Source organism: Rhinolophus ferrumequinum, chromosome 26, assembly GCF_004115265.2.
Source record: "Rhinolophus ferrumequinum isolate MPI-CBG mRhiFer1 chromosome 26, mRhiFer1_v1.p, whole genome shotgun sequence".
In the NCBI taxonomy this organism is placed as follows: domain Eukaryota; kingdom Metazoa; phylum Chordata; class Mammalia; order Chiroptera; family Rhinolophidae; genus Rhinolophus; species Rhinolophus ferrumequinum.
Window position 1 is genome coordinate 13493725 of NC_046309.1, and position 20694 is coordinate 13514418.

Below are 20694 nucleotides of genomic sequence, written 5' to 3' on the forward strand. Positions count from 1 at the left end.
AACCAAATGGCAAGCTTGGCACTGCCAGCAATGGCACAGGCAGACTTATGTGACACAATGCAGTGGGAGGTACAAAACATCATCTATGCGTGTTCTTGACAGAAACGTTCACTCTGGATATAATCACCAAGAAACAGGTAAATTCCGGTGCCGGCTTGGTAACTGGCTTAGGCTCTATCAACGGATTCCTTGTCACGAAACATAGAGGGAGTGGACGAGACTGTTGTAGACTAGTGGAACTAATCAGAATCAGAGGCACTCAGAACTGCATGCCATGTGACAAGAAATTCTTAACATTTTCTCTATAATTAGAGTTTTAGGTTTTCTTCCCCTGCAGCGCAACTTTCGTTCTTCTGTCTGTATTACTAACAGTACATTCTATACATTAAACAGGTAGCTTTTTTCTCTCTAATTTCCAATCGCTAACATAAAATGACAGCTCAGATTTTAGGTAAACAGTTAAGTATTTGCATTTTGCTTTAGACTGAAATGAACCCCCCCCCCCAAATTCATATACTGAGGCCCTAAATCACAAAAGCGATCTTTGGGAGGTAGTTAAGCCATGAAAGGGAGGCCTCATGGTGGGATTTGTACCCTTATAAGAAGAGCGATCTCCCTCTCTCTCTCTCTCACTCCCTCTCCCTATTTCTCCCTCTCTCCCTCTCTCTCTCTTTGACATATCAGGACACCGCAAGAAAACAGGCCTTCGCAAGCCAGGAAAACGGCCCTTATCGGGAACTGAACTGGCCGGCGCCTTGATCTGGGACTTCCCAGCCTTTAGGACTGAAAAATAAATTTGTTCTTTAAGCCCCCCACTCTGTGGTATTGTGTTACAGCAGCCTGAGCTGCCGTATATAGAATACACACATCCTATATTCTAAGATGACTTCTGTGCTACCCTTCTTATTTAATCCATTACTTGTATATCAAGTAGTACATGACTACAAACATACATTCACTCAACAAGCATTTACTGAACAACTGTTGTGTGACTCACTCTGCGCCTGGCACTCAACACCAAAACTGTAGACCAACGATCCCAGCTAAACGCTCTCGTCATTAACCCTACACCTTTGATATCAGTGTTGAATACTGACTTGATCTAGGAACTTGGTTTCATAAGCCTTTACAGGCACCCTCTGCTTATATAACAATGTTTTTCTAGAAAATTACAATCAGCAAAGAGTTGACTACATTTTCTTATAAAAACAGCTTTAAAATTGAAGGTTGTGATTCTGAGACATCAAATAAATGATGAGCAAAAAACCTAAAAATGCCATAAATGTAAACACACTAAAACTAGAATGCTTAGGAGTAGCTAAAAAATACTTTTATACCCAAAATTCCAGAAAATGGACAGAGTGCACCAGGTGTGCTGATCATACAAAGGGTTGCAACCTAAAGTGTAAAGATACAACATAAAAACCCTTTACTAGACATTAAATATGACCTAATATGCCAGTTAGAACAAACAGACACACACTCACTCAAAAAACAGCCTATAAATTCTAGAATCAAAAGTTATCACTTACAGATAAAGGACAGAGCTGCAGAGGGAGGGAGGGGATCTGGCTAAAGACACACAGAGAATTAGGGACCGGGTGGAAAAGGAATGCAAGGCTCTGTCTCAGGGTTTTCTCCACACTCTGTACCCCTTTTTGGTATCAAGTAGGGGAGTGCACTGATGGATCGGTGAGTAAAGACTGTGAAAGAGCCCATGAAAATCGATACGAGGTAACAACAAGCAAAGAGCTAACTGAAACAGCACATTATTTTCAGGATGGTGGCATCTGCTCAGAGTTCCCATAGACACTTCACTTGGGCTAACATTGCACTGAAATGCTGTGAGCTTAGAACATGAACACGTCTTTCTTTAGGCAAGACACTCAAATAAGCCTGGCTACTTAATTTTCTTTGTAGGACGTTTTCAAGCAACAGTGGAGACAAACAATAAGGTACAAGGTTTTTTCCTGTAGGTGCTGGGACTCCCAGAAGGACGCAGTTTTCCTGCCAAGAGCCACTACAAATTATGCCTTTATTCAAATAATAATAGTTTTCCATAGAGAACATTTCTTAAGCTTCAGAACAGATGGTCCATACACAGGATTAAAATAACCAATAATTACTTACCATAAATTGAACATAAACTTTGGTTTTTCAACAACCAAGATTGATTCCAGATTTAAAAGTCAAAATTTATCCAGCACTGAACTTCCTTGTCTGAGTATTCCAGTTGATTGACCATTCTGGTTATTTCTCAAATTGTCCTACGATGTCCTTTTGAAGAAACTAGTCCAAGAGCAGAGGCACTTAAACAACTGATTTCATGCAAAGGCAATACTCCCAAATTTAGCAACTACATATCACATCTTCGAGGAAGCTCTCTTGGAGCAGAGAGGGAGAAGTAATTGAGGCGTGGGTCAGGGTGTGGGGATCTTAGGAGGAAGACAAAAAAGATGGGAACCCCAGGGGTAACGTGAGATACTACAGAGAAGAGTAAATACTTTGAATAAACTTGGCAGAAAAATGAAAATAGTTTAAGAGTTTTTTTTTTTCAGGAATAAAAACATAGGTTGTGCGGACATTGTTTTTTAAGCAAACATAAATTTAAAACCTAAGTAACGTTACTCACGGTTAAATCCCCTATAATGATGAGCGGTGATCCGCCGTCCCAGCCTCCCCATCCTTAGTCCTGTGACCCAAAAGAGGCACCTATAACTTTAAAAACAAAACTATTTCTAATTCTTCCAGTGGTTATAGCCACCTTGTTACATAACCTGTGGAAACGGCTGCTTGTTGACGTATTATTAATTTTGGATCTTTTCTTCCGACCTCTTCAATAGATGGGTGAAGAATTAATTAGATTACTATGTCCTCTCCCAGCACCCCCAAATGTCCCCCTTTGCCATTCCTAATGTAGTTATGTAATGTTTCGTTTTTATATTCGTCTCTCTCTCTAAGGTTTACACATCTTTACCTCTAGCAAGAGCTACAATGCTTATTTGTTTTCCTTTCCCCACAAGGGGAGCTCCTAACCGAGGAGAGAAGCAGGGTGAGGTGTCCAGAGGACAGGGTTTCAGGGAAGAGCTGATGCTGGAGCTGAATGTTGAACAGCTGAAGCGGGCAGGTACAGGAGGAGGTGGGCGTGGGACGAGCAGAGGGCATTCCAGGGAGAGGAGTGGTTAAGGGGAACACATAGAAGTCGGGAGGAAAGGGCAGGTGGACTGGGAACCTGGAAAGTTCAACAGGGAAAGAAAGACAGAGGTGAGACGGCAAGGGAACTGACGGCTGCCTCAGACAGCAGCCATCCGTGGAGGCGGCTGGGTAAGGAGGACGGCAGCACACTCCTTCCAGCAGTGGTTTTGGGCTTCCGCTTGTCACCCCGTCTCAGGAACACCCCTTCCTGCCCCTGCCCAGGCTGGATGGCAGATGTCCTTTTCTCCACAATGGCACAGATGTCACCCACCATCAGCCTCACTTTCTGAAGGGCTGAGTGGGACTAAATTAGAGGGATTATTATTTTTTCTTTTATTAAGATTCCAAATAAGAGAAAGAGGAATGGTATTAAATGTACCTTGAAGTGAAAAAAAAAAATTGCATGACCTGAAGTCAAACAAAAATAAAATGTAGAAAACACTCTACAGTGACTTTTATATGATACTAACAGATAATTACAATCCTCAACTAATTGTCTAACTAGACCAGCATTTATGCAACGTATAGGAGAGATGTTAAGGGTGTTTTGTTTTTTTTTTTCACTTCCTGCCAATCATGCTACTAAGAGTCATATTATTTTGATATAATAACAAAGTGCCTAATTCAATCTTCTTGAACATTAATTGATATGTTTGTAGCTGAGTCTCCAGTTAATTACCTGTCTTTTCTGTTTAATTTTGAGATTTAAGTCTGCTTCGCATCCAATCTTGCCTGGCAGTGTCCTACTTCTATCCATGACCTTCATCTTGTTTAATTGAGGGAAAAAGAACATTTTAGTAAAGTATTTTCCACCCTTTCTACTTATTTAATATATTCATGTTTTCTGATTCATCTTTCCATTTCTAATTGTATTTTAAAGTCATATTAAGCATGCACAGAGAGTGACATAAATGTCTCCATTCTAATAAACATTTTGTTCAAGCTAAAGTCTTTTTTTCCAGCACTTGATCTTTTACTTGTTCCTCCAAATTTATCTAACGATACTTCAACAGTTATAGTTATCTGGACCTTTTAATAGCTGTTGCTTAGGTTGTTTTGAGAAGCCTTTAAATTTCCAGGTGGAATTTTTCTGAAAATGTATGCTCTATTTTATTCGTACTGTGTTATACATTCCTAGGTCTACTAGGGCTCTGCGTCTCTTAATTGTCTAATCTCAGTTATGTGAAGAAACTGAAGGGGTGTAACGACTGACCAAAGGGAAAAACAAAATAAAACCGAATAGTTAATGGCAGTGCTGAGAATTAGAACTCAGGCCTGAGCTTCCAAAAGAACATGTTACTATACATGTGACACGTATGAAGCCTCTGAAGGTATTTCCTTCCAATTAGGGGATTTGGCTCACAATTCTTTACATTTATCCTTTTCATTTGAAGAGTGGGTGATGCTTTCTCTTTCTCAATTCAGTTGCATTCATTCAACACTTATGGATCTGTGATGCACGAATGATTACAGTTCCAAAGAAAGAAGGTAAAAGTGCAAACCTGCTTTGTGCTTTTATTTAGTTTTTTTTTTTTCCATCAAGCATTTAATATAGATAGAATTCAGGCCAAACAAAATCTTAGGAATCACTTTGCTTTTTGAAAACAATATTTTGCTGTTCTTTAATCATACTGAGTTGGTAATTTCATAACACAACAAAAAGCAGTCTTAATAAACATATGCCTCATTTGATTCTCGAAATAAAAGATTACCTTCTACATAACTCAAAAAGTAAAAATAGCTGAAAATGTCCTTTAGTCTCCCTTCCCTATTCAGGACTGTATCACACTCTATCGGAAACCTGCATAATTTATTTTATATCATTTTTATATTGTCATTCCTTTTGTGTTATCCTCTTTGCCTATTCAATAATGATTATTTTCTGTTTTCTTTTCTCTGATGAGACAAACAAAAAACTCAAGAGTAAAGATAAGATAATCAATTTGAAAGCCCCTACATTCCTGGGTTTAATATACTGTCCCTTCCTCCCCCCAGTAGCTGGATGTTTTGTTATGAACCTGTCATTGAAAAGGGAGGCAGATAACCCACAACAATGTAATACATGACATACAATACAATGGATACTAGTGATAACACACTAAATCTAGAGTAAACGCACCTGTATGATAAATGCTTGTGCCATTAGTATAAAATGATGAGCGTATCAGTCAAGATTATGATGATCAGTGAAAATGAAGGAATAACTCAAATGTCTGAAAATACAAATTCCTGATCCATTTTTAGGCTGGTTAATCCTAAGTGGTAGCCAGCTGAGCACACCTAGCTACATCACTTCGTGGCTCTGTGTATTGGGGGAACTTAATTTTTCTGCACCTCAGTTTCCTTATCTGTTGAATGGGAAGAACAGTACCTGAAAACGCCTAACGTTGCTGAACAGTGCCAAGCACTGTTGACTGTGATTGTTGTAACTGTTGCAATAGATGGCACAGTCTTTCCAGAAACGTAATTCTTTATCCTCCATCTTTCTGCCTGCTAGAGTTCAAGACTAATTTGTAGGTTTCATATAGTCTTTCACTTGTATCACCTGAAAACTTAGGTCCTGGTCCTGCCAATCACACTCTCCACTTCAGGCTCTAGAAAAATGATTCTTATTCTTTGATATTATGGAGTCCTGAGTGAAATGGGCTAATAGATTTTTTTAAGGACAGTCTTTCTAATACACACGGCCTCCCCAATTCCTCAACAACCCCTCTCCACCCTCTTTACTTCTCCCGTCTCCTTATCGCTTCTGTTAATTACATCTCTAGAAAGTAGGGCTGCTTTTATCAGTCTCAAAAGAATAAATATATACATATATATGACAGGTGCAAAGACAATGGGCTAGAAAGCCTGCTTTCAGCTTCTTTGGGAACAAAAGAGTATTTGCTATTTTTCTTTTCTTCTATTAAAGCCCTGGCTTGACCTATTTCTTTTCCCCTCTATCCAAAGTTAAGCCTGGAAATAATACATTTTATTTTTTAGTTAAAAAACAAGGCTAGGAAAAGGCCTCGTTTAGTAATGAAGGGAATATAACCTTTATTCAGTGTAAAGGGCACTGGAGTCTATATTCACCCAGGTGCCAAAGAGCCCTCTAAGCTCTAAAAACTAATTATAGGAGGAGAGTGACTTTTCAGTCTTTGGGGCTCGCACATGCTCAGTGGTCCTCTAATGTGCTAAATCAAGGCTCTCTGTCAACTCTACCACGTTGGAATATCAATGAAGAGTACTCTCTCCTACTTTGCTTTCAACTTCTAATCAGGACAGAGAATAGGACAGATTAAGAGGAAAGAATCAATCACATGCAAAACAAAGTGGTCCTATAAGATTTTTTTTCCTTCTGTGAAAACAAATGTAATTTGTTTTCAAACCATGTCTAAACGCACAAACATGGACAAATCTCTCAGGCATAATGTTCGGCAAAATAAACCAGATAATATGATTAAATTTATATCCAAAATATACAAAGAACTCTTACAACTTAAAAATAAGAAAATGCACAACCAAATTAAAAAATGGGCAAAAGATCTGAACAGAAAGCTCCCCTGAAAAATATTTATATATAGACGTCAGATAAGCACATGAAAAGATGCTTAACATTGTATGTCACTAGGGAAATACAAATCAAAACAATGAGGTATCACCACACACCTATTAGAATGTCCCAAAACCACAACACAGACAACACCAAACTCTGAGGAAGATGTGGAGCCACAGGAACTCTCATTCACTGTTGGTGGGAATGCAAAATGGTGCAGCCACTTTGGAAGACAGTTTGACGGTTACAAAGCTAAACATACTCTTACCATATGATCTAGCAATTGCATTCCTTGGTGTTTACCCCAATGAATTAAAAACACACATCCATAGAAAAATCTGCACACTCAAGTGTACAGCAGCTTTATTTATAATTGCCCAAATTTGGAAGCAACCAAGATGTCCTTCAGTAGGTGAATGGACAAATTATGGTGCATCTGTACAATGGAATACTATTCAGAAATTTAAAAAAAAAAGATAGAAAGAGCTATCGAGCCACAAAAAGACTGGAGGAAACTTTGTGCATATAGCCAAGCAAAAGAAGCCAGTCTGAAAAGGCTGTATGATTCCAACTACATGACATTCTAGAAAAAACAAAACTATGGAGACAGTAAAAAAAACAAGAAAAAAACAAAAAACATCAGTGATTGCTGGGGGTTCAGGGAGAAGAACGCAGGGATGAAAAAGAAAATCACAGAGGATTTTTAGGGTAGTGAAACTATTATTTTGAATGATACTGTAATCGTGGATACATTCATTATACATTTGTCAAAATCGGTAGAATGTACAATGAAAAGAATGAACCCTGATACAAAACATAGACTTTAGTTAATAATAATGTATCAATGTTAGCTTGTCAATTTTAACAAATGTACTACACTAATACGACATGTCAAAAATAGAGGAAATTGGGGGTAGTGAGGGGATATATGGGAACTCTGTGCTTTTCAATTTTTTTTATAAACCTAAAACTGCTTTCCCCTAAAACAAAGTCTATTAATAATAAAAAACTATATGTATGTAGTTTTCTTATATCAAAATAACCAGTTGACAAGTTTCTCTTTGATAATGTGAGTAATGAAGAAGAAAAACATAAATAGGAAGGCTTTAGGTTAAATTATAGGTGAATTTTTGAGTATCATGATTTGAGAATGTTTTAAATGGCACGATAGCAAATTTTCGTAATAAAATTTTGGTAAAATATGGCACTACAGTATGAATATAATTAACTTTGTGAGCAGTAAAGACCTATTTATCTACAGTTGTAAACTACCTCTGAGAAAGAGATGAGCCCACAGTTCTATGATAACTTAAAAGTAAGATATTGGCTAATACTTCTTTTCTGGTCTTTGCTTCTTTAAAGAACTTTTATTTTATTTTCACTATTTATTCACTTAATTAGGCAAAAAAACAATAAAAATAAACTTAATTTTAATGTGCCAAAGTAGTACCTTCATTATTTTTTTCTACTTTACAAAGCTCGAAAACGACAGGTGAAATGTTCCACTGTGACAAGCCAGCCATGTGAAAATGAGTAGCTTCGTCAACTTAGGCTACATTTTCATAGTTAAGTAAATTATTCAAATTGTACACTGGTAAATGTTGAGGGATAAAGTTGAAAAAGAGACTTTACTTTTGTCAAGAAAAGCAGAAAACATTCAGAGATAATACCATGTATATGAACACACATGAGAAGTACATATGTATTTCCAGAAAGTTCAACTAACGGTTCTGTGAACTGAACAACACCCTGAAAACAACTTTAACATACTCTGTATGGGTAGGAACTTTTCTTATCGTCATAGTTCCAAGGCATGGTACATAATAAGGTCAATACAGATTTGCTGAATGAGTGAATGAATGAACTCCAGTTGATTCATTATAACACAAAATTAATTATATACTTATATTTGAAGGGAGAACAACCTACAAATTAAAATATATTTTGACTCAATTTAGCAAATGCTCTAAATTTGATTCCTATTAATCCCTTCCTTCTCAAGTTTTGAGCACAGGCATATTTGCATGGGAAATGAGCAGTAGGATGAAAACAAGACTTTACTAAGTTCAGTTAATCGCTGCATGATATGTAGAACTGGACAAAATTTCACATGAGAAAGCATTAGCTAAACAGGTGTTTTTCCTCCCCGTGTTTAGTACAACGTAGAAAATAGAACTTTTACCTTATAAAATCTTCTTCATCTTCTCTCTTTGGCCTCAGCTGTTTGGGTTGAGCCATATTAGTCCAATTTGGTAGAGATTTCAACAGTCTGCTGATATCGTCATCTTTTGCCCAAGATGCACTGATGACAAGTTTTTCTTCCGATTGCACGATGCCCCTAAACACAACCAGCAGAGAAGAGAGACACTTGAGCACACTGCTAGATAGCCAGCTAGCATTTTTCACCTTTACTACACAGAAAAGATATCGCACCCTCTCTCTCTTACTAACATACTCCATTATCTGACTCGGGGCAGTGACACCCATTCATTCTAGATTTCATTCTTAGTTTCTTCATTGTTGAGTAATCATGAAAGCTAATAATACTAATTCATCTCCCTTTATCATAGTTAATCCCACAGGGTAAGTAAAAGTGGGTGGTAGGTTTGGGGGGAGGGTCTTTCAAGAAAAATGTTGAACAGATAAGGTGGGGCCACCAGATACTAAATGTTATTAAATGACAACATAAATGGTACCTGAAGGGTGACAGAAGTGTCACAAAGGATTGTTCTCTGACTTCTTGGTTTAACCACCAATTAGTGCTACTTGAAGGTATCTTCTGAACTGTGGGCACCCCTCTTTTCAAAGCAAATCTACCATCACAGAGACACCTTCTGACCCTGATGTCAGGCAGACAAGTCTTTGATTATTGCTCTCTCCAGGGGGCTTTGACGGGTGACCTGGAGCTGACAGGCTTCAAATCCTTTCACAGGCCCGGGGGCAGCTATTAACACTGCTCTTACCAGGATGCACCTGGAAATTCATTTTAAATGTTCAATTTCAACTTAATTAAAAAGCTTCTCTTTCCGTTCACCATTTCTGTCCCCACAGCTAATGTGAGTGGTCTAAAAGTCTTCATCAGCAGTTCCAGGTGACAGAAGTGACAGTTATTTATGAAGGGAGTTCTAATGAGCTGGCTACTCCTCTGAAGTCGAGAACGCGGCCCCAGGAGACTTTCCCCTCCTCCTCAGCCAGGGGTTTATTTGGGAATCAGGGTTATATGGGGGGACAGGACGCATTCCTAAATATACAATATATATATATATATATATGTATATATGGTGTATATGCATGTCTGGAGGATAAAATCTCCTTTACCCAACAGACAATTCAATGTTTGTAGACAAAAGCAGTTGAAGCTGAAAACCCTGACTCACACTAACAAGACTCAAGGTAACATGGTTCTTTGAAAAATAAGCGAGAGTCATAAGAGGACCACAGCTGATTTCTAGAATTCTTCGAACTCACTGTGAGCAAGAGTTTTCTAAGAGTAACTATGGCCAGCAATACAAAAATCAGACTACAGAACTTTCTTCCCTAATCTCTCAGATTACACTGGTACCTTCAATCCCCCGCTTTCCTTGTTATTTTCTTGCATCTTTTAGGACATATGTATGGATGAATCCCACAATCTCACGTTCGCACTTTTGTACGTGAGGTGATGGATGCAACAGAATGGTACCACCTCAAAATTATGACAGGCCATTCCAGATGGACCCTGCATGCTCTCTGGCATTCTTTTTATGTCTCTGATCAACTTCCTCTTGCATTTCCCTCCATGGTTATTTTTTAGACCTTTGCCCTTTATTTATCTCCTCATTACTTATCCCCCACAATCTTTCTATCTGTCAGAGAAAGGAGGGAACCTAATTCCATACTCTCAAATATTCCACCTCCGATCTCCCACAGAAGTATGTTCAAATCTGTTGCATCCTCATTCACTTCCAGTAACCCTTGTACTTAGGCTTGTGAGGATTGTTTCTCACCCCCAATTATCCCTTTTCTTGTATACCTAGTACAGTCGTTCCCCTTTATCACTCACTAGTTTCACTTTCCAGGGTTTCAGTCACCTGCAATCAATCACGGTCCAACAATATTATATAGAAAAATTCCATAAATAAACAATACGTAAGTTTTACACTGTGAGCCTTTTGGAGTAGTGGGTTGAAATCTCATGCCTTCTCGTTCCATCCCACCTAGGACAAAAATCACCCCTTTGTCCAGCGTGTCCATTCTGTATACACACCCTGCCCATTAGTCACTTAGTAGCTGTCTTGATTACGTATCAGATCGACTATCGCGGTATCTCAGTATTAGTGTTCAAGTAACTCTTATTTTACTTCATAACGGCCCCAACGCGTGAGAGTAGTGATGCCAGTAATTAGAATATGCCAAAGAGAAGTCGTAAAGTGCTTCCTTTAAGTGAAAAGTTTCCAGACTTAATAAGAATGAAAAAAAAAACAACACTGTATGTTGAGGTTGCTAAGGTCTGCAATAAGAATGAAACTTCTATTTGTGAAACTGTGAAGAAGGTAGAAGGAATTCGGGCTAGTTTTGCTGTTGCACCTCGAACTGCAAAAGTTCTGGCCTCAGTGCGTGATGAGAGCTTAGTTAGGATGGAAAAGGCACTAAATGTGTGGGTGGAAGGCAGGAATACAACCAGGTTCTGACTGAAGCAGCAGCAGCGTGCTGCTCCAGAAAACACCGCGCCTGTAATGAGGGCTTGAGCACAGGGTGCCCTGCAACAAGTGACACCAGCCATTTACTGCAAGTCAGGGACAGTTACACAGATTCAGGAATCAGTTTGGACTGAAAACTATAAAAATTACTGGAGGGTATTGTTATCATTGTTCTAGTTTACTATTAGTTACTGTTGTTAATCTCTTACTGTGCCTAATTTGTAAATTAAACTTTATCACAGGTATGTATGTATAGGGAAAAAACACAGCATACGTAGGGTTCGGTCCTATCTGTGGTTTCAGGCATTCACTGGGGGAATCTTAAAATGCATTCCCCGTGGCTAGGGGGAAATACTGTATCTCTCAACGTATTCCCCAAATCCCTGTTAATGTTTCAAAAAATGAATGGATGGATCTCTTCCTTGATCCAGCATTTCTCTTCAGTAAAGCTCCTCTCTCTCCTTCACAGACAGTCACCCAATGAGTGGCCTTCACTCTCTGACTTCACTTTTTTCATTCATGAACTCTCCACCCAGGATCTATTTGATGATCTAACCCATCTAATGCTTTTTGAAAAATTTTCAATTAATCTATTTTTCATTTCCAGATTTTCTATTCTGCTCTTTTATAAATCCACTCCAAAAAGTCCTGTTCTTGTATGATGGATTCTACTCCTTCATCTCTTTGAATATTTAAAAGCAGCACTTTTAAAGGGGCTTTATGTGGCTTTATATTTCGTGTTAGTTCTTTGGATGCTAAATGTCCTATTTGTTGCATTTTCCTTCTTTTCTCATGATGGTGAATTTTCTCATGTGGTCCGCTATTTTGTTCTGCAAGCTCTACCTCAGTGGGACTTGTGTCTTGCAAGAATCCCACGTTTGCCCTGACTTTTGGAGATGTTACTCTTAGGTAGTTTGCATTAGTTGTCTCTTCTGGATCCTAGTTCCAAATAAGTGGGGTTTTTTTGCTTAAAAGTGTCTCTCCCTACACGAATAGTGCAATTTGAGGTCCTTACACATGTCACATGAGTGGGATTCTGATTTCTATCAGGGGCCACTTTTTTGATTCCGAATGGGGTGGCTCAATTCCCAAGCCCAACTTTTCCTGGTTCCATTCATGAATGGAATAGCCCCTTACATAACTTCTGCACAGATACAACTCCTCTCAGCTGTTGAAATGTCAGCCCCTATTTAGGTCTTGACCTTTTCTATGGTCTGAATGTTTGTGTCCAACTCCCGCCCCCACCAAAAAAAAAATTCCCATGTTGGAATCCTAACATCAACAAGAGAGTGTTAGGTGATTAGGTCATGAGAGTGGAACCCTCATGAGTGGAATCAGGGCTCTTATAAAAGAGACCCCACAGAGTTCCTTAGCTCCTTCCACCACCTGAGGATACAATGTGAAGTCCATGACCTGGAAGAGGGTCTTTACCCAACCCTTTTGGCACCATGACCTTGGACTTCCAGTCTCCAAAAGTATCTATAAATGATACTTTTCTGTCATTTATAAGCCACCCAGTCTGCGGTATTTTGCTGCAGCAACTCAAACAGGCTATGATGACGACCTCTACATGTGCTCCTGACACCTTGGTGGGCCACTCAACTTCAACATTGGCTTGTTGCTCTAGCTTTTAGTTTCTTTTTCGTTTGAGACATCTGGGGAATTCTTTCTTCCTTTTGAATTTGGCTACATATTTAAAATACTTTTTAAGTTACATATTGTTATCATTATCCACCATTCCCTCTCCCACTAAACATCTAGTATTCCTTATTTTGGTCAATAGTCCAACCATCCATCCTGCTATTCAGGTCAGCACTCGGCGTCATCGTACTGGCTCCCGGTCACCACATCCTGCCATCCCATCTCCTTACTATCTATGAATCTGCCATTTCCTGTCCAGGTTCATGGCCATGAACCTATATTTACAGCCTCATCATTTCTTACTCGATTTTGGCGGTAACCCTGTAACTCAGTGGCATGCCTGGAGCTTCAAGACCATTAGTCCAACTCATCACTCTAGTCAGAAGAGTCATTTTTCTAAAATTATACAAATATCATCACCTATTCTCCTCTGTAAAACTCGTCACCGATTCCTACTTCTAAGACCAAGTCAAACTTAGCAAGGCGTGAACATCTACCTTTTCAGTTTCATCTCCAGCAATGCTTTTCCTCCTTTGTCTTGCTTCGCTATTGCCAGGCAAACCCCTGCCTGTGTCACCTGAACACCCTATCCATGAGGAGAATGCAAAAGGGTTTTGGATGAGATATACTGTGTCCTGCTTCTGTGTATTATCTTTGCCTAGAGAGTCTTTTTGTTTGTTTGTTTTCATCTTCCTTGTTTGCCTCTGGGGATCAAGTATTAACTTGGCCTTTCCCTCAGGACAGTTGAATCCCCCGTTTTTGTGCCTCATCACCCTTATACTAGAAGTTTTCAACCTTGACTGCACATTGGGATAATCTGGGAGCTTTTTAAAAATGAAATGCTCAGGCCACACCCAAGACCAAGTAAATCAGAATCTCAGGGGATGGGACCCAGGCATCAGAATGTTCACAAGTTTCCCAGGAAATTCAAAGGTGAACCCAAGGGGGAGAACCACTTCCTTACACGTAACCTCTACTCTCAGGGGCCCCACTTTACTTCTTTACGAGTTCTCCGGGGACAGAGTTTATTTTGTCATTCCTTTTCGTGCCTGTAGTGCTTAGCACAATTCCTGGTGTTGGGTAAGTGTGTAAGAACTGAACTGGAGATAAAAAATAAGCCCTCTTCAGTTTCAGGAGTCTAGATAACTCATTAAACTAAAATCAATTTAGTGCTTTTCCTTTACTTCTTCTCTGCACTAAATAACGTAGGTGAGCTATCAAGCCATTTGGCATTTTGACCAACTTACAGATCATCTGCCAGGCTCTCACCATACCTCTCTGAATGCAATACAAACTAGAAAAATGAATATAGGTGTGTTCCTCTCTGAAATAAAATCCAACATAGAAAGTCGTGACTCACAAAACTAATGAGCCAAGGGATGATTACTGACAAGCCTTCCCCTTCTATTCCACTTGTTCCTAGGTGGCCTATTACTGGAAAGTCTCCCTGAAGTCTCAATTTCTCTGTGAAGAATTTGTTGACTGTGTTAGCCTACAGTAATCTTGCCCTTTATACTTATTACCCATAACTTCACAATTCAAACTTTATCCCATACGATGGGTTGGGCAAACTATGGCCTATCGATCAAATCTGCCTCATCAGCTGACTGTATGTCCTGTAAGCTATAAACAGTGTTGAAATTTTCAAATGTTTTTTTGTTAATCAAAATAATAATAATATTTTCTGATATGTGGAAATTACATAAAATTTAAATTTTGGTGTTTATATCTAGAAAGAACTTGGCTGGGTGGTTCAATTCATCTTATAGCCACACTACAGGTCAAATTCTGCTCCAGGGAGTTAGAAGCCCAAACACAACTCAGGTCTCCAGCATCTAAATTTTTGGGTCCATCCGTAGTGGCCCACATCTGCCGTGGGGTTCAGTAACAGTTTGAGTCTGTAGGTGTGATATGGTATTGCACATTTTGGGGGCCTAGAATGTTTCATTTTAGCCCTGGGTGGAAAGAAAAAAAAATCACCTAGTGGGATACTATGTTAAAGGTACTCACACTATTTACTTAACGTATTTTTTAGAAGACTGGTTTACTTCAATGATTCAGTATATTACTGCCTTTGCTACTATTCATACATCCTGTCTTATTAAAAAATGAAAATCAAATGAACAAACATGCTACCTATATACTGCCCTCCACAATAAATTATTAATTCATATTGGAATGAACATCGATTCCAAATGCAATTCCAAGTATTCTAATTGGAAATATTGGCATTGATTAGGAATATACCATTAGTATAAAGGGAATTTTTCATTCAAGTGCCAAAGTTTCCATCCTGACCAATTGCATTTATTAGTTTATAATTTTGTCACAAACTGTACTGCGTGGACTACAAAAATCCCAGGACATATCCAAATAGCCTCAAAAAAGGCAAGCTAAACCTCCAACAATTATTCCACAAGAGCAGCAGGGTTAATTTCAACTACCAGAACCAGAACCTATTAATTAATTCACAGCTCAATGGGCCACAGACAGAACCCTCTGTGTAACTATTTGTACCCGTTCCCAGGAGGAAGAGGGAAATACGTAAACCTCTCGGAACAGGTGACACAACTGCCATGAGAAGGGTCCAGCCTCTAGTCACAGCTGAGTAAATTTCATTCGGAAAACATCTGCTGGTGCTGACTAGCCCTGATGTGCACTGCTTCTTCTCTGGAACAGTTGGGAAGTGCCTGGTCCCAGGACACAGCTGGAGGGCTGCGTCTTTCATTAGATAAACAACCAGGGGCAGGTGGGGCTAATTGGATTCAACTGTTTGGTGACAGTCGGGGCACCGTGCTTATTTTCCCAGACCCAATCTTTCCGACACTTCAAAAACTAGGAGCCAAACTAGACAAATGAACCCTGGACAAGGCTGGTCCGGATGAAGCTGCTGTAGTCGATTTTCGACCGTGAATGGCCGGACCTGTGGCAGGCCAAACTGCAGTGTCACGTCCAGCAACGCAGTGATAATGACAATGGGAGATACAAAAAACAAACAAACAAACAAATACTATACTGCTGATTAAAACAAAACAAAATAAACACAGATTCAACACAAAAGAGCCCTTAAGATAAGACGGAGCAGAATAAATAGGAAAAGAGCAGAGAAACGGCTGATCACTCCAGAGTTAATTCATGGGAAACACAGGCAAACCGGAAGACATGCTTGCACGGAGCTTGCAGAGGTTTCCTGGGCATGTGCCCTCAGCTCTTTTGAGGTTCAAAGTTAGTTTGCTGGCAAAGGCATCATGGCAAGCTCAGCTAGGCTCTCCTTCCTGCAGGACCCTGGCCTCTGGATACACAAGAAACCTGAAGGGCTTCATGAGCTTTCACAGCCCGGGGTCTAGTCCCTGCTCTGAGCACAGTAGGGCTACTATTTCCTCAAACGCCACTTTGATGATGGAGGAGGCCACCCTTCTCATCAACACCTGTGCTCATGCTCTTTACTATGGGAAGTTTTCAAAACTCCTTTTCTGCATATTCTCATCCAACCACAAGGCCCACGTTAGTCATTTTGATTTCTCCACCTTCTCTCCAGCCATCATGGTGGACAGGCTAACCCACGGCTTGCTCATCCTGTTCAGGAAATTCCTCATTCATTCACAGACATACTGAGCGCCAGTAAGCTGTCCGCCCTGTGCCAGACCCGGGTCCTGCCATCAGCAAATTGTACGTTGATCCCTATGTCACTCTTTATGCTCTGGCATGAGTTCTCGGTCCTCCAGGAGAAGCGGTGAAAGGTGGGCCCTGAGCGTGGACTTCTCTTACTAAAACATGCTTGGGTCTTAGATCAACCGAGCCTCTAAGACTAGACGATGTTTTCTTTGTATTCTCTACCAGACCCACCCCAATGCAGAAAAGTCGGCAAAAAATATGGCTTAATGAACTGTTGCTAACAGAAACTTTGAAGAACTGTGACTTCCAATTTTGAAATGACTCTTTAGGGACACAAGCTGCTGGTTGTACCTCAGGGCAAAGGGAGAGAAGCACTCAGTTTGGAAATAGCAGACTGATGGACCGAGCTCAGTAGAGACTGCACAGCCAAGTTCACCTTCAAGCCCCAAGGGGTGTGACTAACTAAGGAAAAGAGTTTGAGTCCTCATTCCCCTTTTAGGAAACCTCTCTTTATCCGAAGCACGTAACATGCCATCACCACACAACACCGTCCTTCTCTCCAGAGTGAGGTGCTCACAGAAAGGTGAGATGTTTGTGACCTTTCCTCAGATCTCCAAACTCGCAGGGGATGCTCAGGTTCTCACGGTAAACGCGTCAACTCTCAGCAGAGGGCATTGTGAGCTTATGGATTTGATCGTTTCTGTAAACGCTATCGGCTGCGAAAGAGTCAGATTGCCATGTTTCCCTGCTCTCTTCCTTCTTCCCCAGTGTTATATCATTTTGGATCATTTGAATTGTATATGGCTTTCTATTTAAGTCAGTCATTTGCTGGCAGCAAAACTAGAACATTTCCTGTTTTTCCTCTCACTGTAATCAGGATTTGGCTGTCCAAATTAGGACTGCCCTAATTACTCCGCAGCAGGTGCCAGTCTGGGGGAGGGCAGTAAATGGGAAGGGAGGAAGTGAGGACATTCTGCATCTTCAGACTCACATGATGAGAAAACACTTTCTCCCTTGGCCTGAAAAACCAGATTAAATAACAGGCACTGGGAAGGGGGGCACCATGGGGTTCTACATGGTGTGTGTGTGTGTCTGTGTGTGTGTGTGTGTGTGTGTGTGAGAGAGAGAGAGAGAGAATACATTGTTGTACAACGACCGTATAAATGATTTTCTATTTACTTCCCCTCCAAGCTTCACAGAATTACCTTTCCCAGCCCTGGTATCATTCATCCTAGGCCTGTAATTCCCCAACTGTGGGGAATCTCTCCAGATACCACCCTGTATATGGAATGTTCGGGTAGTAGGCACCATCCCAGAGAATTTGGCCAAGACGGACATCACGTGGTGTGCTGGTCTCTTGCAGGAAGGAATCAAGATACTCTTGATGAGCACGACATACCAAGATCCAAAAGCAACGGCTGCTCCCAGAAGAACGCGTACACCAGAGAGACAGTTGCACTGTCGGGGCAAAATGGTGGAATACAAACGACATGGAAACACTCAGTTCCTATAAGGACAGACCACGGTGAACAAAACTATCCGTGTTCCTACCAGTAGCCAGTCGCTCCGCTGGGCATTGCATCCCAGCCCCACTCAGTAGCCAAAACATTATTTCGGCAATTCACGCTTTCTCTCCTATGTCAATACTTTTCCCTTTCTTCTAGACACTTTCTTCAAACACAAACACACACTTACTTCTCCTATTTAAAATAACACATAAAACAACAACAACAACAAACCTGTCACGTGGCCTCAGTTCTCCAGCTGCTACCCCCGTTCTCTGTCCCCCTTTGCAGGGACACTCAGTGTAAAATTTCCAACTACATTTACAAGTTCCCTACTCCCAGTTTCTCAAGGCCACACCATTCCGGGTTTCAATCCGACTGGTCCACAGAAACGACTCTTGTGATGGTCACCAATGACCTTCACATTGTTCAATTCATCACCCCATCAATGGTCAGTTCTAATGCCGATCGAGTAGCAGCATTTGGACCAGCTGATCACTCCCCTCCACTCTCCATCCCGTTACTTGGGTCCCAGGACACCACCTTCTCTAAATTTTCCTCCTATTTCACTGATTGTTGCTTCTCGGTGCCCTGTGCTGGTTTCTCCTCATCTTGCGAACTTCTTCAAGTCCACGATTCTCTTCTCTGTCATAGTTATACTCACTCCCCTGAAGGTTTCATCTAGTCCATGGTTTTAAATACCGTTTGTATGTATCATTTCTATGTTGATGGCTGCCGACTACGCATCCAGGCCACTCCCCTTTGGATGCACAGGTCCGACTGCTTACTCTGTATCTCCACACGGATGTCTAATACACATCCAGAATTAAATCCTGACCTACTTGCCCCCAAACCTGCAATGTCCTCCATCTCAATAGCTGACAATTCCATTTTTCCACCATAAAAAATTCCTAAGAGTCACGTTTGACAGCTTTCTTTCTCTCACACTCTATGTTCAATCCGGCAGTGAATTCTGTTGGCCAGCCCTTTCAGAATTCACCCAGATCTCACCATCTCTGCTGCTACCAGCTAGTATAAGCTGTCTTCACTTCTTACCTGGATTACCTCAATAGGCCACCCTTGTCGTCTGACAGTATTCTCAATTCTTATATTTTAAAATGCAAGTGAGACCACGCTGCTCCTAGGCACGAGCCCTCTAACGGCTCCCCATTTCACTCAGAGGAGACTGAACACCCCACAGGGGCCGACCAGGCCCTACAAGGGTTTGCGCGCCGGCCCTTTCTGGACATCCTGCTAACACCCCCTTGCTCAACGGACTCTAACTAACCCTGTTGGCTGCTGTTCATAAAAAATGTCATTCAGAGTCCCAATGGCCTTTGCCCTCTGCCAGGGTACTCTTTCCAGACCTCCTACTCCCAAAACTCCTTTGCGACTTTTCTCCAATCTCAGTTTGACAGGGCCTACTGGGGCACCCTGTTTAAGTTTCAACCTCTAGCTCCTATATGCCAGAGGCTATTCATCCTACTCTATTTTTTCCCCATAGTACTGACCTTCTAAAATTCCTTATAGTCATGTTACGTAGTATATTTATTGTCTATCTCCTGTCTTCAATCTCCAACGCAATGTAAACTCTACGACAGCAGTATTTTGTCTGTTTGGTTCATTGCTGTGTCTATAAACTCTTGTATAAGCACTCAATAAACATTTGTTGAATGAATGAAATCCTAGAAACCAAGTAAATGAATTGTTTTAAGGATAAAGTAATTAACTGTGTCAACGGTTACTGAGATTAAAGAATATTCTGACAGGTTTAATAAATTTAGGCACAGAAATTACTTGGGGCACAGAAATAATTCAAAGCATATAATCACAAAATCACTGCTGATAATCCTACAGATATCCTGGCAGACGGGGAAAAATGCCTGAGAGCAACCCTGATATTCACAAAAGAAAAGAAGGTAAATTACAGAAATTGGGTGGGTTTGGAATTGGATTTATAAATAAAATTCTAGAACACATTAGTAAAGGTGATTTGTGAACAATTAGGAAGTGGTTCTCACAGGTAGCCAGGAAGATCTCACAATGAAGTCATATGACCTCGTTTCTTTCCTCAGTGGGTAACTCTCTGACTTGAATGAAGAAATGGTAAATTTGGCTCAAGGTCAAGAGACTTTGTTCCCAAGGGTAATTTGTAAGCTGTCCAAGATATGAATTCTTAACAAAAGCTTTGGCAGAGCAGGGAGCAGTGGGTCCTAAAAGTGAAGGGAGAGGAGGATTCCTGAACAAGTATCTCGTATTGTCCATCGCTGGCTTGTACATGTCCATCTTGGGGAAACATGAGGGAGGGTTAGCTGCATTAAAAGGATTGGGACCGGGGGGACACCCGCAAGAAAGCTAAGTTTCTTATAGGGCAGATGATAAAATATAGGGGGTACTATCACGAATGGTGGTAAAGGCAACCTTTGTCACTGTCGTCGCTGTCATTACCAAAATAGCAGCCAATCATTTTGGGGGGAGCTTACTAGTTGCCAAAAACAGTTCAGAAAGATTGACATTTTCAAAG

At 40.6% G+C, this 20694-nt stretch overlaps 1 protein-coding gene across 2 annotated transcripts in view; it reads right to left on the minus strand.

The window, feature by feature from the left end:
* Window positions 1–20694, minus strand: part of EXOC4 (exocyst complex component 4) — a 634133-nt gene that overhangs the window by 111440 nt on the left and 501999 nt on the right. For both annotated transcript variants that reach the window (XM_033099157.1, XM_033099158.1), the window contains exon 13: window positions 8913–9068. In XM_033099157.1, the coding sequence (XP_032955048.1) occupies window positions 8913–9068 (156 nt within the window). The remainder of the gene's footprint in view (window positions 1–8912; window positions 9069–20694) is intronic.